General features: G+C 44.7%; 1 protein-coding gene across 1 annotated transcript in view; it reads left to right on the top strand.

The window, feature by feature from the left end:
* Window positions 1–23,312, top strand: part of lgr4 (leucine-rich repeat containing G protein-coupled receptor 4) — a 147,225-nt gene that overhangs the window by 63,685 nt on the left and 60,228 nt on the right. The window contains exons 3-5 of the mRNA XM_034191843.1: window positions 10,040–10,111; window positions 13,311–13,382; window positions 20,056–20,271. Of these exons, the coding sequence (XP_034047734.1) occupies window positions 10,040–10,111; window positions 13,311–13,382; window positions 20,056–20,271 (360 nt within the window). The remainder of the gene's footprint in view (window positions 1–10,039; window positions 10,112–13,310; window positions 13,383–20,055; window positions 20,272–23,312) is intronic.

Here is a 23,312-nt window from a genome sequence, read left to right as displayed (position 1 = left end):
TCCTTCGTTGTCCTTTGGCCTCCATATTAGAAATATTACGAGGACTGCTTTCTTCCACCTGTGAAATATAGCGAAGATTCGACCCATCCTGTCTATAACTGATGCTGAGACCCTGATCCATGCATTTATCTCTTCTAGATTGGACTACTGCAATGTTCTATTTTCTGGTTTACCGCAGTCTAGCATTAGGGGTCTCCAGTTGGTTCAAAATGCTGCAGCCAGACTTTTGACACAAAGCAGAAAGTTCGACCACATTACACCCATTTTGGCATCCCTTCACTGGCTTCCTGTCCCAGTGAGATCAGATTTTAAGGTTCTGCTACTAAGCTATAAAATTATTCATGGACTGGCACCTCCCTACCTAGATGACCTAATTAAACCTTACGTACCGGCCCGGGCTTTACGTTCTCAGGGTGCAGGACTACTTTGTGTCCCTAAGGTGAATAAGAAGTCTGCGGGTCACAGAGCTTTCTCTTATCGTGCCCCTGTTCTGTGGAATGATCTCCCTGCGTCAATAAAACAGTGAGATTCTGTGGAGACTTTCAAGTCCAGATTTAAGACACACTTATTTTCCCTTTCATATGGCTAGCATACTGGTACAGTTTTGTTTTACACTTTTTACTCTTTTAATTCATTTATTAGTAATTGGAGCGGGCCGCGGCCTCAACTTTACCTGAATTCTGGGTCTTTTAGTGACGTTTAGGGCTAGTGGCCGGCGATCACCTTAGTATTTCTCTGTTCTTCTTGTTGTTTAATGCTGGCAAATTATACAGTATTTTTTTGTCTTTCTGATGCCTCATTCTATTTTTTCTCTCTGTTTAAGGTGCAGCTCCATCCAGAGATGGGAGTTGTATTCGTGTTGGCGGTTCTCCTGTCCTGTGCGCCAATAGCATTTCTTGTATATTCCTCCGTGAATTGTTCTGTGAATTGTTCTGTAATTTATGTTTGTAGCATGGCCCAAGCAGAGGGTCACCCCTTTGAGTCTGGTCTGCTTGAGGTTTCTTCCTCAGAGGGAGTTTTTTCTTACCACTGTTGCTGTGGGGGTTGGTAAGGTTAGACCTTACCCGTGTGAAGCGCTTTGAGGCAACTCTGTTGTGATTTGGCGCTATATAAATGAAATTGAAATAGAAATTAAGTTGAAAATTGAAATTGAAACTCCTCCTTAGTGATCAAGACTGACTACAACTGGTAGTTTGTCTTTGCCAACATAAAAAGGGTGTATTTGACAGCACTCATTGGACAACCAATTCTAAGAACAATGGGAAAGTCCAAGGAACTCAGAATTGCAATTATCCTTGAGAATTTGAGAACTGAGAACTACAGGTTCCAGGATCATCAGTTCAAACAATTGTATGCATGAACAAGTTAGTAGGATGTGTCACCACTCTGCCAAGGTCTGGATTAAGACCCAAGCCGTTGCCAACAGGAACATGACAGGAAATTGGGTTGGATGTTCAGGAACAACCCTGGAACCACCAAGGCTCAGGCCTGCCATGAACCTGAAACTGCAAGAACACCAGCGGCACTGTCTGTAATGAAGCGGATCTTACATCGCCATGGACTTACAGGATGCCGACCAAGAACGAAGCCCCTGCTTCAAAATCAACACTTTCAACGTAAACTGAAATTTGCAGCTGCCCACATGAACAAGCCAAATACCTTCTTGAGAAAAGTTTTATGGTCAGACATAGTTTTTTGGTCAGAAAAGACCAAGATAGATTTGGCCACAATAAAAAAATGGTATATTTGGAGGAGTAAAGGTGAGGCTTTCAAACCTAAGAACACTGTACTAGCTGTCAAGCATAGTGGCAATAGCATCATGCCCTGGGGCTGTTGTGCTGGTGCATTGTACAAAGTGGATGGAATACAGAAGAAGGAGGACTTTCTTCAAATTCTTCAATATCACCTCAAATCAACAGACAGATTGTTGAAACTTGACCACAATTGGGTATTCCAGCAGAAGAATGACCCAAAACACATCAAAACTGGCTGTGAGTTGGATAAAGCAAACTAACATTAAGCTTCTAGATTGGCCTTCCCAAAGCCCCAACCTCAACCCTATAGTGGAGCAGATAACTGTAACAATCATTCATTTCTGGAAACAAGCAACGAAATTGGCACACATACTTCTTATACCATAGGTGTCAAACTGATCTGATGCCACCAGATGATTTCACTGAAATCACCTGTTCCTACTTGACAGACACCGTCGCGTGCACAAACCGTTGCGCTGGCGTTGTGCACACCTGCCCATTGACGCGGTGTTACGTGGTGTGCAAATTCGAAGTGTTTTGCACTGTTTTGCCGTATTTGTCCAAACGTCATCCAAACTTCACATTCTGTGAGAAGGGGCCTTTAAAGTTGCTCTAATTTTGGTCAAAAGTGAGCTGTGTGCCGCAGGACTATATGACAGGCCAACAGTACGACTAATATGCCACTTTCAGTCACATATCAGCAGAAATACACCATAGCAGACACTGTTTTGTCAGTTATCACAGTACTTTTCTTCTTTTTTTAGAAAATATGTTTGTCTGCTTGCTGATTAGAGCCATTTCACGCTCCTGTTACGAGACAGTGATTGTGGCGCAGTGGTAGAGTTGCTGTCTGCTAATCAGGTGGCATGGGTTCAAATCTTCTGAGTGGTGTTTTTTTTTTTTTTTTTTACGAGGGTTGTTTAACCGCAGGGTTCTGTATTGTGTCCTTCTTTATGTATTATTTATATCAATCTAGTGATATTCACTAATTATACAGCTGTTTTTTTTTTTTTCCTTCATTTTTCTCCAAATCAACAGCGTGATGTGGTGCAGCTCATCCCATGGAACAGAATGCGAGCAGCTGCTGTTCCTGCTCAACAGACACGGTCGCGTGCACAAACCATCACGCTGGCGTCATGCATGCCTTGCCCATCGGCGCTATGTTTCGTGGTGCGCAAATTCCAAGTGTTTTCGCCATTTTGCTGTATTTGTCCAAACATCGTCCAAACTTCGCATTATGTGTGAAGGTGTTGTGTTTGGCCAGCACCTCAACTGAGCTTATTATGTCACATGTCTTATACAATTTTGTTTTTCCATTCACAGAACATTTCCATTGGGAACACTGTTGAGAGCTTTAAAAAGAAGCTCAAGAACCTTTCGTTGAAGGCGTGCTTATATTTAGTTTGTTTTTTAACTGCTTGTTGTGTGGGCCGCTGAAGAGGAGGTACTGCTGGCCCACCACCACCAGAGGGCGCCCTGCCTGGAGTGCGGGCTCCAGGCACCAGAGGGCGCTGCCGCCTGACAGGAGCAGCCAAGGTGACAGCTGTCACCAATCAACTGAGACAGCTGTCATCCATCAGCGGAGGGGTATATCAGCTGGATGGCATCTCCACCTCATTGCCGAGATATCGCTCAATCAAAGAGGTAACGAACTCAGCCAGTTGTTTCATTCAGAGACGTAATACTTTGTTGCTTGTGCTTAGGACACTGAAGACCCTTTTGGACGTGTTTGGATAAGTACACATATTCCTACACTTCAGTGTTGTTTTGTGATTTGAGGTGGAGGTGGTATTTCCACCTCACGTGTTGCTGGGTGCAGCCGCGCCCACACCTGACTGTTTCTGTTCCTCGCCAGCAGTACCAGATCCGACGAGCGGAGGCAGTGGCCACCTGGGAGTTCGGGACTTGGCGGCTCCAGTATTCCCGGGGTTCGGTGGCAGAGGAAATCGGGTTGGTTCCGGTTCGACTTGGACAGACGTCTCCTATCGTCGAGCCTGCCCACACAACACTGCTGTAATTGGACTCAATCTCGAGAATGTAATCTGTTGTGTTTGTTGTGCCTGTTTCACAACAGTAAAAGCAGTGTTATTTGACTCCTCCATTGTCCGTTCATTTGCGCCCCCTGTTGTGGGTCCGTGTTCCTACACTTTCACAACAGGATATCTCGGCCATCGTCATGGATCCCGAGGGGCGTCAACCGGCTGTTGAACGGCCAATGGAAGAACAGGGCGCGCAGGCGTCCGCGGGAGGGGTGATCGGTGAGTTGCAGCGGATCCTCACCGCTTTCACGACTCGGTTAGATTTGATGGCCGAGCAGAGCGTCCTCCTGAACTGCAGGGTGGAGGCTCTCGCCGCACAGGTGGAAGCGCGCCCTCCGGGCACCGCTGCGGCTCTCCCTCCCGTCGACCCTGTGCGTAACAGTGACATTCCACAGGTCGTTCAACGACCCCTCCCACCTTCCCCTGAAGCTTACATAAGCCCCCCAGAGCCGTACGGAGGCTGTGTGGAGACGTGCGCGGATTTCCTTATGCAGTGTTCGCTTGTCTTCGCACAGCGTCCCGTCATGTACGCGACTGATGCTAGCAAAGTAGCTTATGTAATAAACCTGCTTCGCGGTGAGGCACGCGCTTGGGCTACAGTGCTCTGGGAGCAGAATTCACGGCTCCTTCTGACGTATGATGGGTTTGTAAGGGAGCTCAGAACCGTGTTCGATCACCCCAATAGAGGAGAAACCGCTTCAACCGTGCTACTGTCAATGAGACAGGGGCGTCGGAGCGCAGCTGCCTATGCAGTCGACTTCCGCATCGCGGCTGCGAGGTCCGGCTGGAATAGCACTGCCCTCCGCGCCGCCTTTGTAAACGGACTGTCTTTGGTTCTTAAGGAGCACCTGGTGGCTAAGGACGAACCGCAGGATTTAGATGGGCTCATCGATCTTGTCATACGGTTAGACAACCGGTTAGAAGAACGTCGGCGGGAACGAGACGAAGGGCGTGGCCGGGCACGCGCCGTCCCTCTCCCTTCCGGGTCCGACCGCGCTCCGCCTTTCCCACGCTCCACGGCCCCTGCGCTCCGAGGGGCCACAGCTCCCCCTGCTGACGAAGCTATGGACACGAGTAGGGCAACATTTAGGGCACCAGATGCACAGAGGAGACGGTCCCACGGAGCTTGTTTTGCTTGTGGCTCGAGAGAGTACCAAGAGAGAGACTGCCCCGAGCGGTTAAACACTAAACGCCCGCCCCTAGAGATTGGGCTAGGGGTGGGTCGAGACATTCATGTGGGACACACCCACATTGCCACACGACTCCCAGTCACGATCCTTTATGAGGATTTAACCCTGAAGGCCCCAGCACTGGTGGACACGGGCTCTGAGGGGAATCTGTTGGACAGCAGATGGGCCAGGGAGATAGGGCTCCCCCTGGTGGCGCTTACCTCGCCTGTACAGGTTCGGGCACTAGATGGCTCCCTACTCCCTCCAATCACGCATAAGACACCACCTGTAACTCTGGTGGTGTCAGGAAATCACCGGGAGGTGATCAAGTTTTTTGTGACTCAGGCCACCTCCCGTGTGGTTTTAGGATTTCCCTGGATGTTGAAGCACAATCCCCGGATTGATTGGCCGTCCGGGGTAGTGGTTCAGTGGAGCGAGACCTGCCATCGGGTGTGTCTAGGTTCCTCGGTTCCTCCCGGCTCCCAAGCTAAGGAGGAGGTCAGAGTCCCGCCCAATCTAGGGACGGTGCCGGTGGAGTACCACGACCTTGTCGACGTGTTCAACAAGGATCTGGCTCTCACTCTTCCCCCCCACCGTCTGTATGATTGTGCCATTGATTTGGTTCCGGGCAGTGAGTTCCCGTCCAGTAGGCTGTACAACCTCTCACGGCCTGAGCGCGAATCAATGGAGACCTACATCCGGGACTCGTTAGCTGCCGGGTTGATCCGGAATTCCACCTCCCCGATGGGCGCAGGTTTCTTTTTTGTGGGTAAAAAAGACGGCGGACTTCGTCCATGCATTGATTATAGGGGGCTGAACGAGATCACGGTTCGCAACCGATACCCGTTGCCCCTGTTGGATTCAGTGTTCACACCCCTGCATGGAGCCCAAATTTTCACCAAGCTCGATCTTAGAAACGCGTACCACCTGGTTCGGATCCGGAAGGGAGACGAGTGGAAGACGGCATTTAACACCCCCTTAGGTCACTTTGAGTACCTGGTCATGCCGTTCGGTCTCACAAACGCTCCCGCGACATTCCAAGCGTTGGTTAATGATGTCTTGCGGGATTTCCTGCACCGGTTCGTCTTCGTATATCTAGACGATATACTCATCTTTTTTCCGGACCCTGAGACCCATGTCCAGCATGTACGTCAGGTCCTGCAGCGGTTGTTGGAGAACCAGCTGTTTGTGAAGGGCGAGAAGTGTGAGTTTCACCGCACTTCTTTGTCCTTCTTGGGGTTCATTATCTCTTCCAACTCCGTCGCTCCTGATCCGGCCAAGGTTACGGCGGTGAGAGACTGGCCCCAACCCACAAGCCGTAGGAAGTTGCAACAGTTCCTAGGCTTTGCTAATTTCTACAGGAGGTTCATTAAGGGCTATAGCCAGGTAGTTAGCCCCCTGACAGCCCTGACCTCACCAAAAGTCCCCTTCACCTGGTCGGATCGTTGCGAAGCCGCGTTCAAGGAGTTGAAACGGCGCTTCTCGTCTGCACCTGTTTTGGTGCAGCCCGATCCTAGTCGCCAGTTAGTGGTTGAAGTGGACGCCTCGGACTCAGGGATAGGAGCCGTGCTGTCCCAGAGCGGGAAGACCGATAAGGTCCTTCACCCGTGTGCCTATTTTTCCCGCAGGTTGACCCCAGCCGAACGGAACTATGACGTCGGCAATCGAGAGCTCCTTGCGGTGAAAGAGGCTCTTGAGGAGTGGAGACATCTGTTGGAGGGAACGTCCGTGCCATTCACGGTTTTCACTGACCACCGGAACCTGGAGTATATCAGGACCGCCAAGCGACTGAATCCCAGGCAAGCCCGCTGGTCACTGTTCTTCGGCCGTTTTGACTTCCGGATCACCTACCGTCCCGGGACCAAGAATCAAAGATCGGATGCTTTGTCCCGGGTACATTAAGATGAGGTCAAAACGGAGTCGTCGGATCCCCCGGATCCCATCATCCCGGAGTCCGCTATCGTGGCCGCCCTCACCTGGGACGTGGAGAAGACCGTCCGGGAGGCCCTGACACAAGACCCCGGAACCGGACCGAAGAACAAACTCTACGTCCCACCAGAGGCTAGGGCTGCCGTCCTGGACTTCTGTCACGGTTCTAGGCTCTCCTGCCATCCTGGGGTGCGTAGGACCGTGGCAGTCGTCCGGCAGCGCTTCTGGTGGGTGTCCCTAGAGGCCGACGTCCGGGGTTACATCCAGGCCTGTACCACCTGCGCCAGGGGCAAGGCCGATCACCGGAAGACCTCGGATTTGCTACAGCCGCTGCCCGTCCCTCATCGCCCCTGGTCCCACATCGGCCTGGATTTTGTCACGGGTCTCCCGCCGTCCCAGGGAAACACCGTCATCCTCACGATAGTGGACCGATTCTCCAAGGCGGCCCACTTCGTGGCCCTCCCGAAGCTACCAACGGCCCAGGAGACAGCGGACCTCCTAGTCCACCACGTCGTCCGTCTGCATGGGATACCATCAGACATCGTCTCCGATCACGGTCCCCAGTTCTCCTCGCACGTTTGGAGGAGCTTTTGCCGGGAACTGGGGGCCACGGTCAGTCTCTCGTCCGGGTATCACCCCCAGACCAACGGACAAGCAGAACGGGCCAATCAAGAGATGGAGCAGACCTTACGTTGTGTGACAGCCGCGCACCCGGCGGCCTGGAGTACTCATCTGGCCTGGATTGAGTACGCCCACAACAGTCAAGTGTCGTCAGCCACCGGCCTCTCCCCTTTTGAGGTGTGTTTGGGGTATCAGCCCCCATTGTTTCCGGTGGTTGAGGGAGAGGTCGGTGTGCCCTCGGTCCAGGCCCACCTGCGGAAGTGCCGTCGGGTGTGGCGTGCCGCCCGTTCTGCTTTGTTGAAGGCCCGGATGAGGGCGAAGACCCATGCAGACCGGCGGCGGACCCCGGCCCCAGCGTATCGCCCCGGGCAGGAGGTGTGGTTGTCCACAAAGGACATCCCCCTACAAGTGGCCTCCCTGAAACTGAAGGAACGATACATAGGACCCTACAAGATCCTCAAAGTCATCAATCCCGCCGCAGTGAGGCTCCAGCTTCCGGCCTCACTGCGGATCCATCCCGTGTTCCACGTCTCAAAGCTCAAACCATATCACACCTCGCCCCTCTGTACTCCCGGTCCGGCACCACCTCCTGCCCGGATCATCGATGGCGAGCCGGCTTGGACGGTGCGCCGGCTTTTGGATGTCCGACGGATGGGCTGGGGTTTTCAATACCTGGTGGACTGGGAGGGGTACGGCCCCGAAGAACGCTCCTGGGTGAAGAAGAGCTTCATCCTGGACCCGGCCCTCCTGGCCGACTTTTACCGCCGCCACTCGGACAAGCCCGGTCGGGAGCCAGGTGTCGCCCGTTGAGGGGGGGGTCCTGTTGTGTGGGCCGCTGAAGAGGAGGTACTGCTGGCCCACCACCACCAGAGGGCGCCCTGCCTGGAGTGCGGGCTCCAGGCACCAGAGGGCGCTGCCGCCTGACAGGAGCAGCCAAGGTGACAGCTGTCACCAATCAACTGAGACAGCTGTCATCCATCAGCGGAGGGGTATATCAGCTGGATGGCATCTCCACCTCATTGCCGAGATATCGCTCAATCAAAGAGGTAACGAACTCAGCCAGTTGTTTCATTCAGAGACGTAATACTTTGTTGCTTGTGCTTAGGACACTGAAGACCCTTTTGGACGTGTTTGGATAAGTACACATATTCCTACACTTCAGTGTTGTTTTGTGATTTGAGGTGGAGGTGGTATTTCCACCTCACGTGTTGCTGGGTGCAGCCGCGCCCACACCTGACTGTTTCTGTTCCTCGCCAGCAGTACCGGATCCGACGAGCGGAGGCAGTGGCCACCTGGGAGTTCGGGACTTGGCGGCTCCAGTATTCCCGGGGTTCGGTGGCAGAGGAAATCGGGTTGGTTCCGGTTCGACTTGGACAGACGTCTCCTATCGTCGAGCCTGCCCACACGACACCGCTGTAATTGGACTCAATCTCGAGATTGTAATCTGTTGTGTTTGTTGTGCCTGTTTCACAACAGTAAAAGCAGTGTTATTTGACTCCTCCATTGTCCGTTCATTTGCGCCCCCTGTTGTGGGTCCGTGTTCCTACACTTTCACAACACTGCTGTATTAATGCCTTTTTATTTTCTTTTAAATTGTGAAGCACTTTGTGACTTCTGTTCTTGAAAGATGCGATACAAATAAATTTTAGATATGTACATAATCTGAAGAATAACCGGCACAATACTCAAAATAATTAATGATGGAGCCTCAACCTCAACTACTGTCAATCTTATTGGAAAGGCATAGCATTGTTTATGACTACAAACTCATGTTTTCTCCTTAAAATATCTTGTCAAATTCAGCAAAAGGTGTGACATACCTACTCACACAAGGCCCCTTTTGATTTTCCATGTCAGGTATGTGGCTCTCTCAGAGTCAGGTTAGGTTGTCAAGCTCTCACCAAGTGTCTCCTGTTGCAGGGACTTCAGCCTGCCTAGACTCGAGTTACAGAGTGATAAATCTGTTGCTAATCTTTCAGCCCAGATAGTGTACCATGGCTCGCTGCCCCAGTCAGCCTGCTCTCGACTTATTTACACCCCTGTTTCCTTTACATTTCCTGTTTCTAAAAAGGAAGGGAGGCCCATCCTCACCCTCAAATATCCTACGTGAGGACAGAAACAGCTGTCAAATGCAAACAGTTAATACAGTTAATGTTGCATATTACTTTTTGCTTGTTTTTGCAATGTTTTCACCATCTGCTTAAATAATGATCCTGAGCAACACAAAGCAGCAATGGTTGGGTGTCTTATGAAAGGACTTCAGGAGGAGGGGCATATCAGGATTAGTTTTAATCTGTTGTGGGTGACAGGGGAAGTGAGAACAGGCCACGACATGAACACATGTCACTGACACCTCAGGCACCTTGTAGTACTTTTATAGCTGTTTTCAACAGTGTGCATGACCATATGAATGAATAAAATTAATTCTGTGTGGTGTATTTGTGCAGAAAATACACTTCCCTACCTTAAAAAATAACCAGTAGGGAGGAAATTTATAAAGTGTAATTGTGGCTCTGTCTCCACACAGGCGCCTTGCAGGGAATGACCTGTCATTCATTCACCCTGACGCCCTGTCTGGACTGCATCAGCTCAAAGTCCTGTAAGCATACACTCTCCCTGCTTCTGCTGCCACACACGTGTGCGCACACACACTCACACACACGCACAGTCACTGAGGTTTTCCTGCTGCAGGAAAAAGAAAATACTGCAATTTTGTGGTAACATTGTGGTCCTGTCAGTTATTGCCACCCTACAGATAACATACAATTTACATTGATGTGAAATAGGTTTAATGCACTTTTCCTTAATTGTACCAAGTGTCTGAGTGAAAGACTAACACCATTACTTACAAACCCAGTGTAAAAATATGTTGTGTATGTCACAGCCAGATACAAAGTGTTACCTTGTTAATTATGGACAGAGCAAAGATGTTAAAAGGTATTGTTGATATAAAGGTGCCCAAGATACAACGTGCATACAGATACAACACAAAAAAGAGGCAGGGTAGGCATCCATTCATTTTCTGTACACCCACTCACTCCAATCAAAGGTCCCTTGTTGGGGTGGTCAGTGCCAGCAATCATAGGGTGTGAGGCAGGGTATACCCCAGACAGGACACCAGTCCATCACAAGGCATGGGGCACGCATAGTATAGATTATTACCTTCTCAGTGCTTCATTCACATGGAACTATGACTATATCACTGAATAGAAATGAAAAGCCATCATTTTAGCAGTGTGACTCAAACCATATATTTAGAAAAAGTGGGTCCATCATTTTCTGCAGATAATTAAAACTGTGATTTACTCAACCCAGTCTCACAGCAAGTTGTGCTTCAGCAGCACGAAATATACATTAATCTATTGGTTCGTGATATTGTGACGAAAAGAGCCTAATTTTCGACTCCAGACGTTTAATGAAAAGGTAATTGTTGTGTGTAATGTAAATGTAATTTTCCCCCCATTGGGGATAGAAAATCTAAACAAAATATCCAAACCTTCTTTACCAACAAAAATTAAATGTTTTTTTCTATTTGACTGAACTCAACGATGAAGGCATAATCCTCTTTTTAAAATTTAAAACAAAATGTATTTATTTATTTGGAAGGTGTAAAACTTGCAAATAATAACAGAAAATTGCAAAAAAAAGAGAAAGATTAATTTATTTACTTTCTATACCCACTTGCAGGACAAGTGGGTATAGAAATGGCGAAGTGGTTAGTGCTGAAAGTTCCCAGTTCAAACCCCACCCCTGCCACATTTCACCATATAATTTGTCAGGAAGGGCGCCCGGTATAAAACTTGTGCCAAATCAAGATGCAGATTCACTTTGGATCTGCTGTGGTGACCCTGAGTGACAAACAAGGGTGCAGCTGAAGGGGCTTATTTTTACTTTCTGTACCCACTTACACCAATCAAGGGTCACAGGGGAGCAGGATCCCATCCCAAGCAGTCATAGGACATGAAGCGGGGTACACAAAGTAATAGTGTCTCTGACTAAAACTTTTGAAATAGAGCTGTGAAACTCTTGTCCCTTGTAGAGGACAAAAATGCATTACTGGGTCTCAATTGGATATCTACGACATTATCAATACCTGAAATGAGCACAGTACTGTATGTCCCAAATTATTATTTTTGGCTAACCAAAATGAGAAATATTTCAAAATTACATTGCAACACTTGATAATACTTCATTGACTATGTAGAATTTAACCAAGAAAGATCAAGGTCAGTAGCTTCCATGGAAGCTACTGGCATCTTTGTTTATACATTTCAATTGTCAAAAGTCAGATTGTGAAAATGCAACAGTTAACTGGGACAAAGCTTTCTTTTCCCACTAATTTGTAGAATCAGAATCAGAATTGAATTTATTGCCAAGTAAGTTCGCACATACGAGGAATTGGATCTGGTGTTATTGCTGCATAAACATTAAGAAAAAGACAAGAAAAGAAAGAATTCTGTAAGAAGTAAAAGAGTCAAATAGGCAAAACTATATTCACTGTTAAATAAATATAACGTATTGAAATGGGACTGTGCAAAAACAGGTGATTGAAGTACAGATGTATGGTATCTTTCAGTGCAGGGATGAACAATCTGTGCATTATGGTAGTGTGGAGTGGCAGGGTAAGTGAAGGTCTCTGGTATTATTTATTAGTGTAGCTGCGGATGGAAAGAAGCTGTTTTTGTGCCTTGAGAATTTGGTCCTGATGAACCTCAGCCTCTTGCCAGAGGGAAGGGTGACAAAAAGTTTGTGACCTGTGCCCAGTTTCATAAAGCAGTCTAATCTTGTTTAGTCGAATAAACTCACTTAGTTGACTAGTTTTTTTTTTTTTTTTTTTTACATTAGTTACACAAAGCACTTAGTCGGCTGAAGTTTCACGTTACCCGAATAACTTTTTAGCCTGGCACAGTGGAGGCTAATCTTATTTTAGTCTATAAAACATGAATGTCTTACCTCAACAAATGGCAGCTACCATCTACCACCACTTGATGGAACACTCAGAAGCACCCAACATCGCTCATATTCCTTCAAAAGATCTTCCTTTGCTTTTGGCTGTGGTTGCAGCAGATGACTGTCATGATGTGTTTGTGACAGTTGTCACATGAGCCACCGGGCTTCTGAGCAGCGTTGTGTACATAAAAAGGTTGACAAAAATGTAGAAGAAGAAACTGAAGAGTGAAACTGCTAGGCTAAGTGCTAAGCACGTCATTCTGCAGTTCATATTAGTTTGTAAATGTTAATATAGCCACTTAACGAAACAAAGGCTGGATAGTTCATGACAACGACCAACCAGTAAGTAAAGAGAACTGTTGCGCATGGAGCCATCTCTCAGCAATGGCATGTGCGAGGCTGTTATGCCTGTGAAAACAGTTGACTAAGGTAAGACAGCTAAGCTACAGGTTTAACCATCAGTGTGAAACAGTGATTAGACAGATAATGTTGGGTGACTAACCGTAGTCCTCTAAGAAAGTTTAGTAGACTGAAAGATTAGGTTGCTTTATGAAACCCTACCCTGGGTGGGAGGGACTTGTTCTAACACATTGTAGTCAATGAAATGTTACACAACTGTACACATTTGACCATTCAATTTTTGACATTTTAGGGGAAGCTGAGCTTCCCTTGCAGTTTGAGAGAAATCGCCTCTGCTCTATGATCGATAAATAAATGATGTTTAAAATATGCTCATTAACATACTCTGATTTTAATGCATTCTTACTTTTATTTTATGATGTTTTAGATTCTTGAAGAGATAAATGGTGTATTGACTTAAACATCTTCATTTTGGACTTTACCTTCAGGATGCTCCAGAATAATCAGCTGAAAACTGTGCCGAGTGCACCACTAAGGAACCTTCACTCTCTTCAGTCTCTGTAAGTCATCTCTGACATACTTTCACACATACAGGGAATTGTCTGCTGAAAAATTCAAAGAGTGTTTGAACTTCAAGTGCACTGTTCCATCTAGCAGTTATTGCGGAACTTTGAGCGCTGTTGCTGTGGTCTGTAAAAGTAAATAAATACATAAATAAATGAAACATTTTGACAAAATAATTGGGTGACTAGAACTCTGAATATTTGGCTGTTCTCTGTGCATTTATGTCTCTGTGAGGAAGAATTGCATTGTCTTGTTGGTGATGTTAATTTGTGTCCATGCCTCCAGGTGGTCCCCAGACAGCACATCTAGCCCTGTACCTGAAAGCCAGAGAGCCTTTACGGATTGCAGTGTGGAATCACAGATATGCTCAAACAGTTTCATTATATCAGTGATATACAGGACATAGATACTGATAACCATAGGATCAGTGTGATCAGAGGAGGATTTTCCTAAAAATTGCTGTTTCTCCTTTTGGCTGCCCCCATTTGTTCAGAGTCACCACAGCAGAGACAGTACAGATCTGCATTTGGATTTGGCAAAAGTTTTACCTCTGATGCCTTTTCTGATGAAACTCCAGTTTTACCTGTAGAAACACATTCAGCCACTAGTGCATCATGATGAGGTGCACAAACATGTTTTAACTTTTAGTTTACTGGTGTGGTAATAATCCAAACACAGCCAGTCCACATGAATTCAGGCTTACACATGCAGCTTTAGCAGGTGAGCTGGGGGGCCTACAGCCATCCTGGGTTTTAGAATTTTGAATCAGTGAATGAGAGCCACCCAAGTTCAAATATGGCTGAGCTGTTAAAGAATATATTGAATGAAAATTAATTATTGATCATTACAAATACTTTGCTTTGAAAAGAACCAAGTAGTTAAACTGTGTGGAAAAAATTAATCCTGTATACAAAAAAAGCATGCATCAAGATGCATCAATAATCATTGTATAATCAAATTATTTGTTAAATCAAATCAAATTTGTTACGCAGATGATACCCAGCTTTATCTATCCATGAAGCCAGAGGACACACACCAATTAGCTAAACTGCAGGATTGTCTTACAGACATAAAGACATGGATGACCTCTAATTTCCTGCTTTTAAACTCAGATAAAACTGAAGTTATTGTACTTGGCCCCACAAATCTTAGAAACATGGTGTCTAACCAGATCCTTACTCTGGATGGCATTACCCTGACCTCTAGTAATACTGTGAGAAATCTTGGAGTCATTTTTGATCAGGATATGTCATTCAAAGCGCATATTAAACAAATATGTAGGACTGCTTTTTTGCATTTACGCAATATCTCTAAAATCAGAAAGGTCTTGTCTCAGAGTGATGCTGAAAAACTAATTCATGCATTTATTTCCTCTAGGCTGGACTATTGTAATTCATTATTATCAGGTTGTCCTAAAAGTTCCCTAAAAAGCCTTCAGTTAATTCAAAATGCTGCAGCTAGAGTACTGACGGGGACTAGAAGGAGAGAGCATATCTCACCCATATGGCCTCTCTTCATTGGCTTCCTGTTAATTCTAGAATAGAATTTAAAATTCCTCTTCTTACTTATAAGGTTTTGAATAATCAGGTCCCATCTTATCTTAGGGACCTCGTAGTACCATATCACCCCAATAGAGCGCTTCGCTCTCAGACTGCAGGCTTACTTGTAGTTCCTAGGGTTTGTAAGAGTAGAATGGGAGGCAGAGCCTTCAGCTTTCAGGCTCCTCTCCTGTGGAACCAGCTCCCAATTCAGATCAGGGAGACAGACACCCTCTCTACTTTTAAGATTAGGCTTAAAACTTTCCTTTTTGCTAAAGCTTATAGTTAGGGCTGGATCAGGTGACCCTGAACCATCCCTTAGTTATGCTGCTATAGACGTAGACTGCTGGGGGGTTCCCATGATGCACTGTTTCTTTCTCTTTTTGCTCTGTATGCACCACTCTGCATTTAATCATTAGTGATCGATCTCTGCTCCCCTCCACAGCATGTCTTTTTCCTGGTTCTCTCCCTCAGCCCCAACCAGTCCCAGCAGAAGACTGCCCCTCCCTGAGCCTGGTTCTGCTGGAGGTTTCTTCCTGTTAAAAGGGAGTTTTTCCTTCCCACTGTAGCCAAGTGCTTGCTCACAGGGGGTCGTTTTGACCGTTGGGGTTTTACATAATTATTGTATGGCCTTGCCTTGCAGTGTGGAGCGCCTTGGGGCGGCTGTTTGTTGTGATTTGGCGCTATATAAAAAAATTGATTGATTGATTGATTGAAATTGCAGCCCTCTGAATTGTAGTTGAATTGAATCTTGTGGTGCTTCAAGATTCCTGCCCCTAATTAATTACAAATTACAATTGTAATTCTGAAACAGTTAATTATTTTTTGAAACCCCTTAAATTAAAACGAACATCTTACACTACAAGCAAACGTGATCATTTCATTGAAGTCCATTGTGGTGGTGTACAGAAGGCAAATAAATAAATTATAAAATTATTGCCCAAATACTTATGGACCGGACTATCTTGCTTTGTGGCTGTGGCTTATAAAAAAGACAGTGCTCATATGGCCGAGGGTATTTTTCATTGCGTTATATTTTTAGATTAACAGCTTCATGTTTACAAAAAGCTCCACAGAAAAGTCTGTGTTTCTTTGAAACGAGGGCAGGGGAGGGAGAAGAGAGTAGAGGGGATGTTTACTCATTTTTTCACATGAAACCCAAAGTTACAGTTTTCATCTAATTTCCAAATGATCACATGATCATTTGTGGGAGCAGCGGACATCAGCGCTAAACGGTCATTAAGCTAGCGGACCAACTTAATGATCTTAAACAATCAGTGTTTAAGCACAGAGCCTGACTTTGTGAAACAGGAAGGTATGAAAAACTATGATTCAGAAAGATTTTCATCCAGGTTTTATCCTTTAAAGAGCAGGTTTTACAATTAAATCAGTCCAGGTTCAGCTGTTGTTCAAATAAAACAGTTATAAAAGTGGTTATATTGTTGAAAAAAAAGTAATGCACTCAGTAATTTTGAAAGCAAAAAACTGTCAAGTTGACAGAAAAACTGCTTGACACAGCTCTTCGCCTCACTGGACTAAAGCCACTGTGTGTAAATTTACATTTACACGCTGTCTCACGGTGTTAAATCATCTGACACAGCTCTCTGCCTCATTGGACTAAAGCCACTGTGTCAGTTTTGAAGAAGGAACCAAATGCTATGCATATCAAATATTAATGTGTTTTTAACCCTTTAAACATTATTTATGACCTACGCATAACATAAAACGACATGAAATGTATCAAATGAAAAATGAAGTTTACATCATATTTAAGTTTAATTGCCTCAAGTTGTGGCGTTTACAGTAGATTTCAAAACATTACAAATCTTGAATTACTTTAATTTATTCTGCTTCACATAGGCATATTGATGTCTGAGAAAGGCCGTCATATGGAGCAAATGGTCCCTTACTTCAGGCACTGAGGAGCTATTATCCCATACCAATGTGCGTTCTGTCGTGCATTGTCTCTTCTAGATTGGACTACTGGAGTGTTCTATTTTCTTGTTTGCCGCAGTCCAGCATTAGGGGTGTCCAGTTGGTTTAAAATGCTGCTGCCAGACTTTTGACACAAAGCAGAAAGTTTGACCACTTTACACCCATTTTGGCATCTCTTCACTGGCTTCCTGTCCCAGTGAGATCAGATTTTAAGGTTCTGCTACTAGCCTATAAAATTGTTCACAGGCTGGCACCTCCCTACTTAGCTGACGTAATTAAACTCTATGTACCAGCCCGGGCTCTGCATTCTCAGGGTGCAGGACTACTTTGTGTCCCTAGGGTGAATAAAAAGTGTGTAGGTCACAGAGCTTTTGTTTATCGCACACCTGTTCTGTGGAATGAGCTCCCTGCATCAATAAAACAGTCAGATTGTGTAGAGCAGTAGTCTCCAAACTATTCCAGAAAGGGCGGAGAGGGTGCTGGTTTTCTTTGCAGCCACTGACTTCAGCAAGTGATTTCACTGATTAACATCACTTGGAGCAGGTGGGATGAGTTCATCAGTGAAATCACCTGCTGGATTCAGTAGCTGCAAAGAAAACCTACACCCTCTCGGCCCTTTCTGGAATAGTTTGAAGACCACTGGTATAGAGACTTTCAAGTCCAGACTTAAGACGCACTTATTTTCCCTTTTGTATGGCTAGCATAGTATAGATAGTATAGTATGGCATAGTATGTTACTATGCTTTTTACACTTTTAATTCATTTTATTAGGAATATATGGCACATATATGGCATTCTCCCCCATCATACCTCACTTGAGGTGCACAGTTTAGGAGGTGCAGTTAATTTGTAATTTAATGGGGAAAGATTTCTGTCCTGTCTTCTTGGGCAAGAAGATAAGTTATATGTGTGAAGGTGTTATGGTCAGGTTCTGATGTGACCCCAAATGCAGAAAACCAACAGAATATGTTCAGACAGTGTTCTTTAATTCAAGCCAATTTCAGTTCAAGGTCATATGCAGGTGCTCATAATCAGTGTGACTCCCTTATTTATTTGCTTTATTTTTCTCCTTTCCTGTCTGCAGCAACAGTTTATGCACTCCAAGGTTGTTCATTTGGCAAATTAGAAGTATTTTTTTAATTAAATGTGAAATTGTTGCTACTGCTAGTAATGCATCGTAATACTGTTATAACAGCAACAAAATGAACTAAACTGGACCTGCATACAGTGTTCTGTATTGATTCAGACTAATATTCAAGTTTGAATTGACAGTATGCTGACGTCAGTTGCATGTCTGTCGACAAACAAATTAATGGTAGGTGTGTGAAGCTGCAGCTCACGTGGCTGAGGATGACAGGACATGTGTCAGCTTGTGGAAACATGTGGAGTGCTTGCATAGTTACCATGTGGAAAAACAACAAAAGAACTAACAATGAAACCTTGTTATTGACCTTGGATGTAACTTTCATTTGTGAAAAATCCCTAAGATGAAATTTCACTTTGTTTCATATATGACATTGGTACAACACTTTACATGTTATATTAATGTTAAATTTCCTTAGAACAAAAGATAAGTGTGTATTTCTTCAGGATGAATAGATGAATTCTGCATTACTTAGTTGAAACATTGTCGTCACATCAGAGTGGTTGCACATATTCTGGGTGTTTTATTTGTACTGCAGCAATTTGTGCTATACAAATGTAGGTCAGTCTTAGTCAGCAGATCTGCAGCTTTCTTCTCTTTATTTATTAATTTCTCTATCTCGTTTATATCTTTTGTTTGTGTTTCTTCTGCATACATATGTACTCGTCACTGTCATCCTTGTCCAATTTGTCTGCCTTGCTCATCTTTATTCTTTCTGTTCTTTTTTGATAATGACTGATTGTCACTTTCATTGTGACCATAATGTGCACATGACTCCATTTGTGCAAGAAGTCCATTTGCTCAGCTTTTGTGTTTGACAGACAATTTGGGAAATGCAGCCAGTTTTTTTTTTTTTTTAGCTATCATGTCTCTCCTCTTGTCCCTTATTCCCCCCCCCCCCTCTCTCTCTCTTTCTCTTTCTCTCTTTCTTTTTTTTTTTACATGTCCTTTACTTTCCCTCCCTTACCTGCTGGTTTTCTCTTTACCAGATGTCTTTTCTGTGTGAGGGTTTTAAGGTCTACAGCTGAAGTAATATGCTTTGACAGAGCCAAGACTTAAGTTTGTATAAAGCCTTAGAGAGCGAAATGGCAGTCAGAAGTGTTTTTCATGCAGACCAGACACTTAAGGAATTTTGAGGGGGGGTGAGACATTTTGTGAGGGAGGATAGCAGCAGAAAACAGTAGTGTCATAGTAAAACCAACAATGCACATTTGTAATATTGATAAATACATTTTTGGTTTGTTTTCAGTAGCTCTTGGTCAGAAATTCATTGTATATTTCATACATTTCTGTTTACAGGGTCAGTGAAGTCAGTGACAGGAGACAAACCTAATTTTAATCATGGGCTGAAACTTGAAACTGTTGCTGTAATACAGTGTATATATAGTTAATATTGTGAAGTTGTTGACAATAAACTCTTTGGAGACCTGTGGGGTCATGTTGACACAGTGCTGACCAAATACAAACATCAACCTCTACAATAATTTTGTAATATAAGTATGTGTGTTACATAGTATGTATGCTGGACATTACACCGGTCAGCCATAATACTGGGCTCACTGACAAGTAATAAATAAAAAACATAGATTATGTCATAACAATAGCACTTGCCAGTGGGTGGGATATATGAGGCAGCAAGTTAACATTTTGTTGATGTGTTGGAAGCAAGAAAAATGAGGATCCATAAATACTTGACTAACTTTGACAAGCACCAAATTGTGATGGCTTGACAACTGGGCCAGAGCATCTCCAGAACCACAGCTCTTGTTGGATGCTCCTAGTCTGTAGTGGCCATTAACCACCAAAAGTGGTATAAGGAAGGAAGATGGGTAAAAAGGTCATGTGCGGTCAAGGCCCTTAAAACATCATCAGTAATATTCTATAGTAACAATATGTAGGTGAATAGTGTTCAACTAATAGACTATGTCAGTGGTTCCACACTAATGAGCTCAGGACAAACATAGTTTAAAGATCGGTGGCAGTTTTTGTCTATTTAAAACATCACATGAATTAATTGTATCTATTTTGTCCTCCCCTCCTTCCATTCTGCAGTCGCCTGGATGCAAATCATATTACCACAGTTCCAGAGGACAGCTTTGAAGGCCTTCAGCAACTACGCCACCTCTGGTTGGATGATAACAATCTGACGAAGGTTCCCATTGGTTCTTTGAGACATCAAGCTAACCTACAGGCTCTCACATTGGCCCTCAACAGCATCTCTAACATACCAGACAATGCTTTTGCAAACCTCACCAGTCTGGTTGTGCTGTAAGTATTGTGTTGGATTATTATTTGTTCAGTGTGATTGCAATAACTGTAATCATATTGAAGTTCAGACCTCTTTCTGGGTATTCCAGTCCTCCATTTGTCATTGTGCTCAGTATGTACAAACAGGAATTTAAGGTGTTGTTCAGCCTAGAAACAATTATATAGTGTATAATTAAGAGTGTTGTAATGTAACGAAGTAGAAACACTGATGTATATGTATTTTATTTTGTTATTTACATTTCTGGTGACTTACTTTTACTCCACTACATTTCTTCAACAAAATGTAGACTTTTATTCCGATAAATTTCCCTTATCCAGCTTTGTTACTCGTTACTGCAATATGAAAGTAGAATAAATTTGATTGGGCAGTGCCTGTTTGCAGAGGTGAAACTAAGCCGGAGCACAGCAGCTACAGTCCTCTTCAGCCGCAGCGCAGCACCTTTCACCCCCGCACCATCAGGTGCCGTGGTTGACATAAAACAGGTTGAAAAGGCAAAAAAAATAAATAAATAAATAAATAATAATAATAATAAAAAAAAAAATATATATATATATATATATATATATATATATACTCAACAAAAATATAAACGCAACACTTTTGGTTTTGCTCCCATTTTGTATGAGATGAACTCAAAGATCTAAAACATTTTCCACATACACAATATCACCATTTCCCTCAAATATTGTTCACAAACCAGTCTAAAAGTGAGCACTTCTCCTTTGCTGAGATAATCCATCCCACCTCACAGGTGTGCCATATCAAGATGCTGATTAGACACCATGATTAGTGCACAGGTGTGCCTTAGACTGCCCACAATAAAAGGCCACTCTGAAAGGTGCAGTTTTATCACACAGCACAATGCCACAGATGTCGCAAGATTTGAGGGAGCGTGCAATTGGCATGCTGACAGCAGGAATGTCAACCAGAGCTGTTGCTCGTGTATTGAATGTTCATTTCTCTACCATAAGCCGTCTCCAAAGGCGTTTCAGAGAATTTGGCAGTACATCCAACCAGCCTTACAACCGCAGACCACATGTAACCACACCAGCCCAGGACCTCCACATCCAGCATGTTCACCTCCAAAATCGTCTGAGACCAGCCACTCAGACAGCTGCTGAAACAATCGGTTTGCATAACCAAAGAATTTCTGCACAAACTGTCAGAAACCGTCTCAGGGAAGCTCATCTGCATGCGCGTTGTCCTCATCAGGGTCTCGACCTGACTCCAGTTCGTCATCGTAACCGACTTGAGTGGGCAAATGCTCACATTTGCTGGCGTTTGGCACGTTGGAGAGGTGTTCTCTTCACGGATGATGCGAAGGAGATGTGTTGCACTGCATGAGGCAAATGGTGGTCACACCAGATACTGCTGGTATCCCCCCCCAATAAAACAAAACTGCACCTTTCATAGTGGCCTTTTATTGTGGGCAGTCTAAGGCACACCTGTGCACTAATCATGGTGTCTAATCAGCATCTTGGTATGGCACACCTGTGAGGTGGGATGGATTATCTCAGCAAAGGAGAAGTGCTCACTATCACAGATTTCGACTGGTTTGTGAACAATATTTGAGGGAAATGGTGATATTGTGTATGTGGAAAAAGTTTTAGATCTTTGAGTTCATCTCATACAAAATGGGAGCAAAACCAAAAGTGTTGCGTTTATATTTTTGTTGAGTATATATATATATATATCTATATATATATATTATATCGAGGGCTGTCAATAAAGTTACGGTCCTTTTTATTTTTTCAAAAACTATATGGATTTCATTCATATGTTTTTACGTCAGACATGCTTGAACCCTCGTGCGCATGCGTGAGTTTTTCCACGCCTGTCGGTGACGTCATTCGCCTGTGAGCACTCCTTGTGGGAGGAGTCGTCCAGCCCCTCGTCGGAATTCCTTTGTCTGAGAAGTTGCTGAGAGACTGGCGCGTTGTTTGATCAAATTTTTTCTAAACCTGTGAGACACATCGAAGTGGACACGGTTCGAAAATTAAGCTGGTTTTCAGTGAAAATTTTAACGGCTGATGAGAGATTTTGAGGTGAGACTGTCGCTTTAAGGACTTCCCACGGTGCGAGACGTCGTGCAGCGCTCTCAGGCGGCGTCATCAGCCTGTTCAAGCTGAAAACCTCCACATTTCAGGCTCTATTGATCCAGGATGTCGTGAGAGAACAGAGAAGTTTCAGAAGAAGTCGGTTTCAGCATTTTATCCGGATATTCCACTGTTAAAGGAGATTTTTTTAATGAAAGACGTGCGGACAGATCCGCGCGTCGGCTGCATCCCGACGCGCGGATCCGCCACAGGAAAAACACCTCTGTTGAAAGCCTTAAGGACCAGTTGGAACATGTCCTGCCTGTTAAACAATTTCTCATATACTCACTCCACTGAAAGCCATCAAAAGCCGCCTGGATTTTACAAATGGTTATCAACACGGAGGTGTTTTTCCTGTGCCGCCGCACCGTGTCGGCTGCGTCCCGACGCGCGGATCCGTCCGCACGTCTTTCATTAAAAAAATCTCCTTTAACAGTGGAATATCCGGATAAAATGCTGAAACCGACTTCTTCTAAAACTTCTCTGTTCTCTCACGACGTCCTGGATCAATAGAGCCTGAAATGTGGAGGTTTTCAGCTTGAACAGGCTGATGACGCCGCCTGAGAGCGCTGAGCGACGTCTCGCACCGTGAAAAGTCCTTAAAGCGACAGAATCACCTCAAAATCTCTCATCAGCTGTTAAAATTTTCACTGAAAACCAGCTTAATTTTTCGAACCGTGTCCACTTCGATGTGTCTCACAGGTTTAGAAAAAATTTTGATCAAACAACGCGCCAGTCTCTCAGCAACTTCTCAGACAAAGGAATTCCGACGAGGGGCTGGACGACTCCTCCCACAAGGAGTGCTCACAGGCGAATGACGTCACCGACAGGCGTGGAAAAACTCACGCATGCGCACGAGGGTTCAAGCATGTCTGACGTAAAAACATATGAATGAAATCCATATAGTTTTTGAAAAAAATAAAAAGGACTGTTACTTTATTGAC

The sequence above is a fragment of the Thalassophryne amazonica genome, chromosome 2 (genome assembly GCF_902500255.1).
Source record: "Thalassophryne amazonica chromosome 2, fThaAma1.1, whole genome shotgun sequence".
NCBI classification, from domain to species: domain Eukaryota; kingdom Metazoa; phylum Chordata; class Actinopteri; order Batrachoidiformes; family Batrachoididae; genus Thalassophryne; species Thalassophryne amazonica.
This window is presented reverse-complemented; position numbering and strand designations above follow the sequence as displayed.